The sequence below is a fragment of the Neofelis nebulosa genome, chromosome X (genome assembly GCF_028018385.1).
Source record: "Neofelis nebulosa isolate mNeoNeb1 chromosome X, mNeoNeb1.pri, whole genome shotgun sequence".
NCBI classification, from domain to species: Eukaryota; Metazoa; Chordata; class Mammalia; order Carnivora; family Felidae; genus Neofelis; species Neofelis nebulosa.
In genome coordinates, this window is record NC_080800.1 from 87,502,142 (window position 1) to 87,516,626 (window position 14,485).

Consider the following 14,485-nt stretch of genomic DNA (forward strand, 5'->3'; position numbering starts at 1 on the left):
CTGATGAACTGATAAAGAAATTGTGGTTTATATACACAATGGAGTACTATGTGGCAATGAGAAAGAGTGAAATATGGCCCTTTGTAGCAACGTGGATGGAACTGGAGAGTGTGATGCTACGTGAAATATGTCATACAGAGAAAGACAGATATAATGTTTTCACTCTTATGTGGATCCTGAGAAACTTAACAGAAATCCATGGGGGAGGGGAAGGAAAAAAAAAAGAGGTTAGAGTGGGAGAGAGCCAAAGCATAAGAGACTCTTAAAAACGAGAACAAACTGAGGGTTGATGGGGGTGGGAGGAAGGGGAGGGTAGGTGATGGGCATTGAAGAGGGCATCTTTTGGGATGAGCACTGGGTGTTGTATGGAAACCAATTTGACAATAAATTTCATACATTAAAAAAAAAGTTGAAACAATTTGAACAGAATAATGATGGTATTAAGTTACTAAGTCAGAATAAAATAAACATCCATTAGTCCAAGCTGATATAAATAAATCAGTAAATAAATGGGGGAGATGGTTATTTTTCCTTATAGAATTTCAATTAATACATATAGAAGCAATGAAAGAAATAAAAATCACTATTAGTAAACCCCACAGTAGTAACTGTCACCATCAAGAATAACTGATAAATACTAAAATTAGTGGGCACAAGTATGAAGAAAAACAGGATATTTGAATGGTCTCAATGTATCTTCCTATAAGATATTTATTAATTATAAAGAAGAAAATAGTAACTGTACAGCGAAGCATAGCAAACACCTTAACCAAGTGATTGAGGTTAATAACACCAGTATTAAGACATAACAGCATTAGCTATCTTCTGATATGCACTAAAAAGGGTACATCACTTCTGTCATATTCTTACCAAAAACACATAACCTGAGTCTAATCACAGGAAATTATCCGACAAACCCCAATTAGGGACATTTTACAAAATAACTGCAATAAATAATAAGTGCAATGTAGGATACTGGATTTGAACCTGGATCATAAAAACACATTAGTGGGACAAATGGAAAAAATCAAATAAGGTCTGAAATTAGTCAATAGTACTGTGTCAATATTATTTTCTTGGTTTTTGAGACTTGTACTATGATTACAATAAAGTGTTAACACTAGGGGAGGCTGGGTGAAGGATATATGGTAACTCATGCTATTTTTGTGACTTTTCTGTAAGTCTAAAAAGTTTTATTTTAAAAAAAAGGAGCTTATTGTCCAAACTTTTATTACTACTCTGAACACTTTTCTTAGTTTATTACTCATTTATATTTCAGTTTCTATAAATTTTCTGGTTCACTCACATTTTTATTGAATTATTGACTTTTGTACACTAAGAAAATTATATACATTGTATTAAGGAAATTAGCTCTTTGTGCATGACAAATTGTTTTCTAGTTTGTCTTTTGACTTTTTTTTATGGTAGGCTTGTGTGTGTATGTATAGATGTTTTTAACTGGTGATTTCTGCTGACCTGTGTGCAGAAAATAAATAGCAGCTAAGTGGCTTTAAGTCTTCTATGTAATCAAAAGATCACAGAATAGGAACAATACTTTATGAAAATGACTTTAAGAAACTGTTTCTTCTCTCCATTAAAAATTACATTTATTTAAAAATTTACATATGGTAAAATTTATCCTTTCTGGTATATAATTCGAGTTTTGACAAATGCATACACTTAAGTAACTTATAATCAAGATACAGAAACCTTCCATTACTAAAGCAAATTCTTTGTGTTACCATTTTGTAATCAGTCTGCCAGTTTTGACCCCTGACATCCACTGATTTGTTTTCTTTCCTTATAGTTTTGCCTTTTCCAGAATATTATATAAATGGAATCAAACAGTAAGTAGCCTTTTGAGTTTGGCTTCTTTTACTTAGCAAAATGCATTTGAGATTCATCCAAGTTGTTGCATGTATGACAGTTCATCATAGTTTTTATTGCTGAGTAGGATTCCATTGTATGGATATACCACAGTTTGTATATGCACCAGTTGAGGGACATCCTCTATTTTTATTTTCCTCTATTGTTAATGATCTGTAGGTCTAGTAAAGGGCAGAGGTGAGATTTTCCACTCAATAGGAATAAGTTTCTTCTGAAAAGTCCAGCTTAGAAGTATGTCCCTGGGTAATATGTGCAAGAGGTTATACCAGGATAACTTACTTTTTCCCCTTAAACTATATTTAAAATTGAAGAGTTAATCCTAAGTGAGCAGTATATAAAAAGAATAGGAGTTTGTCCTGAGTACAGTTAGATGATATTCTCAGAGCAGGCTTGACAAATATTCTGGAAGCCAAGACATTTGTAGAGTATTAAAAATTTTTTTAATTAAAAAAAATAACTGAAAAAAAGTAAAAATCACCCCAAATCACACCACTTTAAAAATTTTGTAAAGCAAAAGTCCCCTTTCAGCCTATCTAATCCCACTTCTAAAAGGTTTACAGTTTGGTATGTATATTTCCCAGCTTTTTCCTAAATTTATTCAGAAATACCTGTATATACATATATCATACATATACAAATGCTTTTGTTTATAAAAATGCATTCACATTATACCATTTCTTGCTTTTTAAATTAGTACAAAATTCTGGACACCAAACAGGTCAGAATGTATTCATACATATACCCCATTATTTTAATGGATGTACAGTATTCCACTAAATGAATGTATCATAATTTATTTATTCATTTTCCTATTGATGGACTGTTGGGTTTTATCCAATTTCTTTTTTTTTTTGGTGACTTTGAGATATAATTCACATACATACAATTCATTACTTATAGTATATTCATAGGTTGTACAATTATTATGACAATCAATTTTAGGACATTTAACCAACTTCTAAAGAAACCTTATACAATTCAGCTATCATCCCTAGCCCTGAGCAACCACTAATCCACTTTCTGTCTCTATATATTTACAAATTCCGGACACTTCATATAAATGGAATCATATAATTATACAGTCTTTTGTGACTGGCTTCTTTCATTTAGCATGTTTTCAGGGTTATTCCATGTTTATAGCATATATTAGAAATGTTCCTCTTATACTTTTTGAAAGAGTATGTAGGAATTTGTATTAATTCTTCAGTGTTTGCTAGAATTTATCTGAGAAGACATTTGAACCTGGGTTTTTCCTTGTATTTTTTTAAGTTATTAATTAACCTCTTTACTTGTTACAGACATTTTCAGATTTTGTTTCTGATTGGTTTCAGTAGTGTTTCTAGGAATTTTTCCATTCCATCTAAGTTATCTAATTTATTGGTATATGATTGTTCGTAGTGTTCCTTCATAATACTTTTTATTTCTAGAAGACTGATAGTAATGTTCTCTCCTTCACTTCTGATTCTAGTAATTTGAGTCTTCTTTTTTCCCTGGTCAATCTAGCAAAAATTTTGTCACTTTTGCTGATCTTTTTCTGGAACTAACCATTAGTTTCATTGACTTTCTCTAATGTTTTTCTATTCTCTGTCACTTATTTATCTAATCTTTTTTATTCCTTCCTTTTGCTTGCTCTAAGTTTAGTTTGCTCCTCTTTTCCCAGTGTCTCAAGGTATAAAATATGTTACTGATATGTGATATTTTTTCTTGTTAAATACAGGCATTTGTGTTTATAAATTTCTCTCCAAGCATTGCTTTTGGTGCATCCCACATTTTGGTATGTTGTGTCTTCATTTTCATTCATCTCAAAGGATTTCTTAATTTCTCTTGTGATTTTTTTACTTGACCCATTGGTCATTTAAAAGTGTGTCTACTTCATATTTCCAAGTTCCCCAACTTTCTGTTATTGGTTTCTAACTCAATTCCATGTAGTCAGAAGATATACTTTGCATGATTTCAGTCTGCTTAAATTTACTGAGGTTTGTTTTATGGTCTACGATATGATCTATCCTGAAGATATTTCATATGCCCTTGAGAAGAATGTGCATTCTGTTCTTGCTGGGTAGTATTTTATAGATCACTTTAAGGTCTAGTTCATTATGGCATTGTTCAAGTCTTCTATTTCCTTGCTTATTATGTAATTGTTCTATTATTCAAAATGGGGTACTGAATACCCCAATTCTTATTATACACTTGTGTATTTCTCCCTTCATTTAGTTCAGTTTTTGATTCATGTATTTTGGTGCTCCATTATTAGGTGCATATATAATTTTGCTCTTCCTGATGGGTCTACTTTTATCACTACAAGATGTCACTCTTTGTGTCTAATGACATTTTTTGTTTTAAAGTCTATTTTATCTGGTATTAGTATAGCCACTCCAGCTTTCTTATAGTTGCCATTTGCCTGATAATTCTGTTTAACCTTCAATCTATTTGTATCTCCAAAGTGTAACCCCAACAAATAGCATAGAGGTGAATCTTGTGTGTTTTTTCCAGTCTGACGATCTCTGCCTTTAATTGGATTGTTTAATCCATTCATATTTATTGCTATTATTAATATAGGTGGACTTAAGATTGCCATTTTACTGTTTGCTTTTTATATGTCTCTGAGGTTTGTCTTTGTTTCTCTATTTATCCTTTGGCATTGAATATTTTCTAATTTAAGTTTCTTTAATAGTATTTTCAGTTATTTACATAGTGGTTGCTCTAGGGCTTACCATACAAATCTTAACTCAGTTGGCTTCAGATATATACAAACTAAATTCCAATGAGATATAAACACCTTACTCCTACATGAATCTATTCCTTTCCCCACTTTTTTATGGTATTATTGTTATACATATTATTTCTACATGTTATAAATCCAACAATACACTGTTATAATTATTATTTGATGAAATTTTATGTCTTTTAAAGAAGCTCAGAGAAGGAAGAGAAAATATATATTTGTCATTTTTTTATATTAACTTTCTTATTTCCTATTTCTTTTCTTCACTTGTTCCTGTAGATTGGTGTTACCATCTGGAGTCATTTCTATAGTCCAATACAGCTTTGCTTCCACCCTATGTTCTGTTATTGGCAAATATATTGCATTTTTATATGTTATAAACCCAATAATGCAACTATATACATACTGCTTTATACAACTGTTTTAAAAATCAATTAAGAGAAGGAAAAATGCATTTAGACTGTCCTTCCTAATTATGTAATTACCTTTACCCATGCTATTTTTCTATATGTACAGATTTAAATTATTATCCAAAGTCACTGCTTTCTGCCTGAAGAACTTCCTTTACTATTTCCTATAAGTCAGGTCTGCCAGCAACAAGTTTTTGATGATGTAGGAAGGCTTATATTTTATCTTCATTTTCAAAAACAGCTTTATTGGATATAGGTTCTATATTGGCAGGTGTTTTCTTTGAGCACTTTGAATATGTTATCCCATTGCCATATCCATTGTTTTTGATGAGAAGTTAGCAGTTAATCTGATTGGGGTTCTCTTGTAAGTGATGCTTCATTTTTCTCATGTTACTTTCCAGAGTTTCTCTTTGTCTTTGAGTTTTAGCACTTTTGTTATGATGGGTCTGTGGATTTCTTCTTTATCCTACTTGGGGTTTGTTGAAATTCTTGGACGTATAGGTGATGTTTCTCATCAAATTTGAGAAATTTACAGCCATTATTTATTGGAATATGTTTTCTGCTTCTTTCTTCCTCTTTTCTTTTTCTTGTCCTCTCATTAAAAGTATGTTGGGGTGCTTAATGGTCTTATTCTCTGTTAAATTTTCTTCAGTTTTTTTCTTCCTGTTCTTCAGCTAAAATAATATCATCTCATTTAATCCTTACAACCCAGTGAGGTAAGTAGTATTATTATCCTCATTTTATAGATGAGAAAACTGAGGCTCAGATTAAGTGACTTGCCAAGGTCACGAAATGGTAAGTGTGGCTGTGAAGTTCAAACACAAGTCCAATTCCAAAGTTTGTACTACTTCCTCTATATCATATATTCTTTCTATTCTCCAGCAACTACAAATAACTGAGGGATTAAGGAATGACTGACTCTCTTCTGGAGAACACTTTCTTCCCACCCTCCTTTAGTACTGTTTGCTAGTATGTTCCTCTTCTAAAATTCATATACCTAATACATAACATACATTAGATATTGAATCAATGTTTATTGCTTTGAATTCAATGATTGCTCAATGGTAGCTAGCTTAATGACTATGAGAACATTAATATTTTGATCTAAATTCTTTCATTAGAAAAATATATAGCTTTTTGAAGACACTGGTAACTTCATGGGGAAGCATTCGTTAAATGTGTGGACTAACTTATGAAACAACCTATTGTCACTGCTGACAGTTCTTACTCAACAGCATTTGTTGATGTTTATGCCTGGGGTCTTGGTCATTTATTTACTGGTGTATATAAAGAAGGATAAATGAGCTCTAGTAAATAAATATTTCAACATGTGATTAGTTTTTTAGTTCTGCATATAGGAGGCAACCTTGGAAAGAATGTTATATTTAGGGACAAATATTTAAGACCCCAGATGAATTATAAAGATTTTTTAAATCCTTGGAAATAATCTTTTGTAATTTATCCTGAGAAAATGATACTCTTTGTACCCTACACTTCATACTTGCCATGTCTGTCCTATATAGTCTTTGATTATAAAAAATGTTTCCTACCAATTTGTTCTGAAACAGAGGGGGATTATCTTAGATTTTTCTCTCCTTCAGTTAGTTTCTCTTCTTCAAATCCAAGCAAATTGCTATCTATACACAAATCCCAGATCCAAGATTCTGATGCAAGAAAGACCTCCTGGGACTCACCATCTATATATCTTTTAACTACCACTGATTTCTGTAGTGTTATCTGTAGCAGATGATATGAGAGAAGCAGCCTGGAGATCTGACCGTTGCTTTTTGTTCTTTCCAAATTCTATCACCAATATTTTCCCATGTAGTTTATATCCATTTACTAGATGCAATGCTTGCTGTGCTAGCTCCTTATCTAAAAGAGAAAGAAAAAAGCATCAATTTACATAGGGATTAGTAATTCAATTCTATTCCAAGTCTAGTTTATGTTGTTTTGCCTTGGAGTTAAATATAGGCTACAAATCTATATAGTTCTTAGTTTTATTATCTTTTCCATAATCTCAAATTTGTATAACTCAGCAAGATTAAACTAATGGCTAAGAATGACAATAAAAACTTAAAATGATGTTTGAATGTCTCCTAACACAAAGATAAAGGTAAAGAAACAAGAATATAGACAGTGTGACAAAGAAGGCTAAGCTATAACCAATAATCTATAAACCTCTTAGATAACAGATTATAGGTATTATGATAATGAAACCATTTTCAAAATAGACGACACAAATAAAAGATGTTATCATGGTACTGAGGACATTTTGCTTTTTTCTTTTGATGGGAGAGTGGGAGCCTTCATTGGAATAAATAAGTTTAAGAAATCTTATAGGCATATGGGTACTTGAGGTGTGAGTATACAGTGTATAGCAAGGATAGCAGGAGTTTTCAACTTTCAACTGTTTTTAACAGTCTCAGAGCCTGTATGTAGAAAATTTAGAAGTGGAATTATTGCCCAGAGTCTGTGAAATCATAAGTAGACAAGCAATGTCTTTAGACTAAACCAATTTATGTCTCATATATGTATATACTACAAATTTTCAAATGTTATACTGCTGTTATAAAACAGCTATACACTTTAAAGTACTGAGTTTATAAAATATTTTTATTATATATTTTTCAATTAATGGATCATATTAGCTTGGGGTCAATGAAAAATATTTTAAGTTTAAGAGGGGTCCTCCCACAAAAGGACTGAAAACCGCTAGTGTAGAGGATCCACAAACCTTAACAAGATAGGAAAAATAGTTTAAGAATGTACAAAAGAAGCAGAGGGGAGTTTGGTATGGCTTATGTGTAAAAGCACTTGCCTATACATAGATTACTAGGCTGTTTATAAGTAATGGTAGTTAGGGATAATGAAAGGTAGAGCTCCTACCCAGCTTCCACCAGAAGAGACAGTCTGGTCTGCTATAGAAAATGATATTCCTGTATTATTGTTCTCTCTTAATTATGACACTGAGATCAAGTAGTAAGATGGAGACAACAGTTAAAGGAATTTATCATCACCCCCCAGTTAATTATGAATTACTAGTGAATTAGCATGTTAACATATAATCTCTTAGTCCTAAAGGAATAGGGCACACTAGGGTATTCTACCAGAATACCAATATATTAATAAGTAATATAATCTGAACTAGAAATACCATCGTCAGCAAAGGGAAGGTCCATTTTGATAGAGTGAGAAGGGAAGTGCTATGACTGGAGAAACCTGAGGACAATGGGATAAGGCGGTCATGCACTGTCAGTGGAGGAGAGGAAACATAGGAGGGAGGGTGGAAGAACACTGAAAACATATTTTCCTTACTTCTCTTTCCTTCTTCCCATGTGCTTGTTCAAGCATATGCTTCTCATGTGATATGAAGAAATCAAAGGGCTATATCTAAATTAGAGAGGGTATAAATAGTCTCTAATGAACTGATGCTACAATTAATTATCCAGATAAAGCTACTTACTGGGAAAGGTGATAAAAGCTTGCCCCCTCATTCGTCCAGTCATCATTCGGAATTGAATTGGTGGTCCTTTTTTCTCCTGGAACCGAGCGAACAATGAGACAAGGTCTCTTTCGGTCACCCGAGGGCTAAGGTTCTTCAGGTATAACACCTAATGTAAACCGAGGATCAACAGAAATAGCACATAAGGGAGGTAAGACAACTATTTCACTGTAGTAAGAATTAGTTTCAGATAAAGATGGCAGATTGAATACATGCATCTAATTTTACTCCCTCCAGAAAACTCTCTAAAACTATAGGGCCTTTTTTTTTTTTTTTTTTTAAACACAAACCCATGAAGTCAGAAAGAATGAGGAAAGGAGGCAATAGCAGCAGTACTCTGGAAGCTGGAAAATAATTAGATAAGTGTACTCAAGAAAGTTGAATCTTAAACCAGAAGTGGGGAAATCCAGGAACTAACCCAAACTACACCTAAGAATCCTTAAACAGTTTAGGAACTGAAAGCTTCAGGTACCTCTGAAAATGAAGGTAAAGGGATGAGATTAAGATAAGGTGGGAAGGTTGAAAGTTGCTTAAAAACCAACTAGATCTTGAAAGATCCTCCCCTAAGATTAGCTACTGGAGAAAGGCCAACCCAATCATGGTGAATACTGGTAGCTCATTTTCTAAATATGGGGAATGTCAGGCACAGATGAGGGTATAAATACTATATCTGAACACAAGAAGATTAAGAGAAATAATGCACACTAAATATGATTAGCCCCAAGAGAAAAGATTAAAAAAAATACTGATTTGGGATGGGGAATTTCTCCAACAAATGGACCAGCCAGATGACTTTAAAGTGAAGCTAAAAGTCAGCAAGGGCCACTCATGTGCTTAGAGCTTCCAATCTGCTTTTTGGTGCCTACTCATATATATATAGGCACAGATTACCCGGATCTGGTATCTACCGTATCTGTGGGAAGCCTCTAATGTGAAAGAGAGAACAGAACAAACAAACAGAAATGAAAGCAAATGAAAAAGAAAACAGACCATGCAAGGAAGAAAACTTCAAAAAAACATCACTAGTACCCTCAGAGAATATTCTATTAGGAGACAATATTCTATTAGGAATGGGATGCTATAAAAAAAAACACACACATTCAAGAAAACAAAAAAGAGCCCTCGAAAGCAAATAAATTTAAGTTCTTATTGGCTTAAAATAGATTGTTATGTTTTAAGGAAGCCCCATTGTAACCCTAAAGAAAATACCTATAAGGGGCGCCTGGGTGGCTCAGTCGGTTGAGCGTCCGACTTCAGCTCAGGTCATGATCTCACGGCTCGTGAGTTCGAGCCCCGCGTCGGGCTCTGTGCTGACAGCTCAGAGCCTGGAGCCTGTTTCAGATTCTGTGTCGCCCTCTCTCTGACCCTCCCCTGTTCATGCTCTGTCTCTCCCTGTCTCAAAAATAAATTAAAAAAAACGTTAAAAAAAAAAATTTAGAAAATACCTATAAAAGATAAACAAAAGGAAAAAAAGGAAAAATACATTAGTACAAAAAAATCAATGAAACAAAAAGGAAGACATCAAGAGAGGAAAAGAGGGACAAAAGAGCTACAAGACAGAAAACAAATAATAAATGATGATAGTAAGTCCTTATCAATAATTACTTTACATGTAAGTGTGTTAAACTCCCTAATCAAAGACACAAGAGTGGCTGAATGATTAAAAAAAAAGATCCAAGTATAATCTGTCTACAAGAAACTCACTTTATATTTAAGGGCACATATAAGCTAAAAATGAAAGGATAGAGAAAGATATTCTATAAAAACGATAACCAAAGAAAGCAGGGTTGGCCATGCGTATATCAGATGAAATAGACTTTAAGTCAAAATTGTCACAAGAGACAAAAATGGGCATTATATAATGACAAAAGGCTTAATTTACCTAGAAGATAGAACTATAAATAAATATGCACCCAATATCAGAGCACCTAAATATATGAAGCAGTGAGAAGTGAAAGGAGAAATACACAGCAATACAATACTAGGAGATTTCAATACCTTACTTCCAACAGCAGAAGGAAAACTAGAAATTTCACAAATATGTGGAAGGAAATTAAATGTCATACTTTTTTTTTTTTTTTTTTTTTTTAAATTTTTTTTTTTTCAACATTTTTTATTTATTTTGGGACAGAGAGAGACAGAGCATGAACGGGGGAGGGGCAGAGAGAGAGGGAGACACAGAATTGGAAACAGGCTCCAGGCTCCGAGCCATCAGCCCAGAGCCTGACGCGGGGCTCGAACCCACGGACCGCGAGATCGTGACCTGGCTGAAGTCGGACGCTTAACCGACTGCGCCACCCAGGCGCCCCTAAATGTCATACTTTTAAGCAAACAATGGGTCAAGGAAGAAATCAGAAGGGAAATTATAAAATATCTTGAGACAAATGAAATCAGAAGATAACAATATTTATGGGATACAGCAAGAGCAGAACTAAGAGGGAATTTCATAGTGATAAATGCCTACATTAAAAAAGAAGATCTCGGGGCGCCTGGGTGGCGCAGTCGGTTAAGCGTCCGACTTCAGCCAGGTCACGATCTCGCGGTCCGTGAGTTCGAGCCCCGCGTCAGGCTCTGGGCTGATGGCTCGGAGCCTGGAGCCTGTTTCCGATTCTGTGTCTCCCTCTTTCTCTGCCCCTCCCCCGTTCATGCTCTGTCTCTCTCTGTCCCAAAAATAAATAAAAAACGTTGAAAAAAAAAATTTAAAAAAAAAAAAAAAAAAAAAAAAAAAGAAGATCTCATGGGGCACCTAGGTGGCTCAGTCAGTTAAGCGACAGACTCTTGATTCTGGCTCAGGTCATGATCTCATGGTCGTGAGATTTAGCCCTAGCTCGGGTCCTGTGCTTAAGATTATCTCTCCTTCTCCCTCTGTCCCTCCCTTGCTCATGCTCACATGTTCTCTCTCTCTCTTTCTCTCAAAAACAACAACAAAAAAAGTCTTAGAGATGCCTGGCTGACTTAGTTGGTGGAATGTGTGACTCTTGATCTCAGGGTCTTGAGTTCAAGCCCCACCTTGGGCAGTGGAGCCCACTTAAAAAATAAAATAAAGGGGTACCTGGGTGGCTCAGTCGGTTAAGTATCTGGCTCTTGATTTCACCTCAGGTCATGATCTCACGGTTGGTGAGTTTGAGCCCCACATCATGCTCTGTGCTGACAGCGTGGAGCCTGCTTGGGGATTCTCTTTCTCCCTCTCTTTCTGCCTCTCCCCTTGCTCATGTGCTCTCTCTCAAAATAAACAAATAAACTTTTAAAATATATATATATATTAATAAAATAAAATAAGATTTCAAATAAACAACTCTACAATTAAGGAACTAGGAAAAGAAGCAAACTAAGTCCAAAGTTAGTAGAAGGAAAGAAAGAAAAACTAAAGCAGAAATAAACAAAGGAGATTAGAAAAACTAGAAAAAAATCAACTAAACTAATAGCTGGCTTTTTAAAAAGAGCAACAAAATTGACTGCCTTTGGCTAGGTAGAGGAAAAAGGAGGGAAGACTCAAATACAATCAGAAAAAAAAAAGAGGAGATGTTATAACTGATGCCACAGAAAAAGAAAGGATTAAAGAGACTACTATGAACAACTGTATGCCAACAAATTGGATAACGTAGAAAACGATAAATTCTTAGAAATGTATAACCTACCAAGACTAAATCATGAATAGAAAATCTAACGAGATTTATAACTAGTAATGAGATTGAATCAGTCTTCAAAAACCTCACAGCACAGAAAAGCCCAGGACCAGATGGCTTCATGGGTGAATCCTACCAAACACTTAAAGAAGAATTAATATCAATCCTTCTAAATGTTTACACTAACAATGAAAGTATCAATCCTTCTAAATGTTTACACCCTAACAATGAACTGCCTGAAAATGAAATAAAAAAAAGCCAATCCCATTTACAATAGTATCAAAAAGAATAAAGTGCTCAGAAATAAACTTAACCATGGAGCTTAAAGACTTGTACACAGAAAACTACATAACTTTGATGAAAGAAACTGAAAAAGACAAAAATAAATGGAAAGCTATCCCATATTCATTGACTGCAAGTACTATCAAAATGTTCATACTACCCAAAGTGATTTACTGATTCAATATAATCCTTATCAAAATCCCAATGTCAATTTTTATGGAAATAAAAAAATCCTCAAATGCATATGGAATCATAAGAGATCCCAAGTAGACAAAATAATCTTGAAGAAGAAGAACAAAGCAGGAGGCATCATATTTCCTAATTTCAAACTACAGTAATCAAAACAGCATGGTACTGGCATAAAAAACAAACATATTGACCAATAAAACAGAATAGGGAGCCCAGAAATAAACCACGTATTTATGGTACACTGATCTTTGGCAAGGGGGCCAAGAATACACAATGGTAAAAAGATAGTCTCATAATAAATGGTGTTGAGAAAACTGGATACCCACAGCAAAAGAATTAAAGTAGATGCTTAACTCACACCACACATAAAAATCAACCCAAAATGGATTCAATATTTTAAAATAAGACCTGAAACTCCAAAAACTCCTAGAAGAAAAATAAGAGAAAAAATCTTCTGGACAATGATGTTGGCAATGACTTCCTGGATATGACATCAAAGCACAAGCAACAACAAAAGCCAAAATGAACAAGTATGATTAGAACTAAAAACCTGTGCAGCAAAAAAAAAAAAAATCAGCAAAATGAAAAAGCAAGGCACAGAATAGAAGAAAATATTTGCAGATCGTATATCTGATATCTGATATCTGATAAAGGATTAATATCTAAAACATATAAGGGACTCCTGAAATGCAATAGCAAAACAAAACAAAACAAAAAACCCCAAATAACCCAATTTTAAAAATGGGCAAAAGACCTGAATAGTCATTTCTTCAAAAATGACATACAAATGGCCAACAGGTATATAAAAAGATGCTCAATATTACTGTCAGGAAAATGCAAATCAAAACCTCAATGAAATACCACTTCACATCTGTTAGGATGGCTATTAATAACAACAACAACAAAAAGTAAGTGTTGGTGAGGATATGGAGAAATTCTAAGCCTTATATGCTATTGGTGGGAATGTAAATCAGTATAACCACTATGGAAAACAGTACGGAGGTTCCTCAAAAAATTAAAAGTAGAACTAACATGCAATCCTGCAATCCCACTCCTGGGTATATACCCAAAAGAACTGGAATTAGGATCTGGAAGAACTATCTTCATTCCCTTGTGCAGTGCAGCATTATTTACAATAGCAAAGACATGGAAACAACCTAAATGTCCACTGACAGATGAATGGATAAAGAAAATGTGTGTAAATACAATGGAATATTATTTGGCCTTTTAAAAAAAGAAAATCTTTTCATTTGCTACAACATAAACTTGGAAGACACTATTCCAAGGGAAATAAACCAAACACAGAAGAAATACTACATGATCCCATTTATATCAGGCATCCAACACAGCCAAACTCATAAAAGCAGAGTAGAATCATGTTTACTGTGAGGCTGGGAGGAGGCGTAACTGGGGAGATGTTCATCAAAGATGTTCATGCAAGATGAATAAATCCTATAGATCTACTGTACAGCATGGTGCATATAGTTATCAATACTGTATTAGATACTTAAAATTTATTAAGAGGGTAGATCTTATGTTAAATGTTATGATAAAACAAAGGAGGAGGAAGGGAATTTCTAGAGGTGATGCTTAAGTTTAGGGCATTGTATATGGTGATAGTTTCATGGTGTACATTTATTTTCAAACTCATCAAGATTCATACATTAAATATGTACAGCTTTACTGGATGTTGTAAGTGATGAATCACTAAATTTTACTCCTGAAAACAGTATTACACTATATTTTAACTAACTAGAAAGTAAATAAAAATAGACAAAAAAATGCAAAATAAATATGTACAGCTTTTTCAAATGTCAATCATGCTTCAATTAAAAAAAGACAGCCATGGAAATGAAGGACT

The 14,485-nt window shown here is 33.9% G+C and overlaps 1 protein-coding gene across 5 annotated transcripts in view; it reads right to left on the reverse strand.

The window, feature by feature from the left end:
• Nucleotides 1-1,552: 1,552 nt before the first annotated feature.
• RBM41 (RNA binding motif protein 41) overlaps nt 1,553-14,485 on the reverse strand; it is a 64,387-nt gene continuing 51,454 nt past the window's right edge. For 4 of the 5 annotated variants that reach the window (XM_058714696.1, XM_058714694.1, XM_058714695.1 and 1 more), the window contains 2 exons: nt 8,489-8,636; nt 1,553-6,897 (listed from right to left, as the gene is read on the reverse strand). In XM_058714696.1, coding sequence (XP_058570679.1) covers nt 6,731-6,897; nt 8,489-8,636 — 315 coding nt within the window. In that variant the 3' untranslated portion in view covers nt 1,553-6,730. The remainder of the gene's footprint in view (nt 6,898-8,488; nt 8,637-14,485) is intronic. The other variant, XM_058714693.1, reaches the window with a different exon arrangement.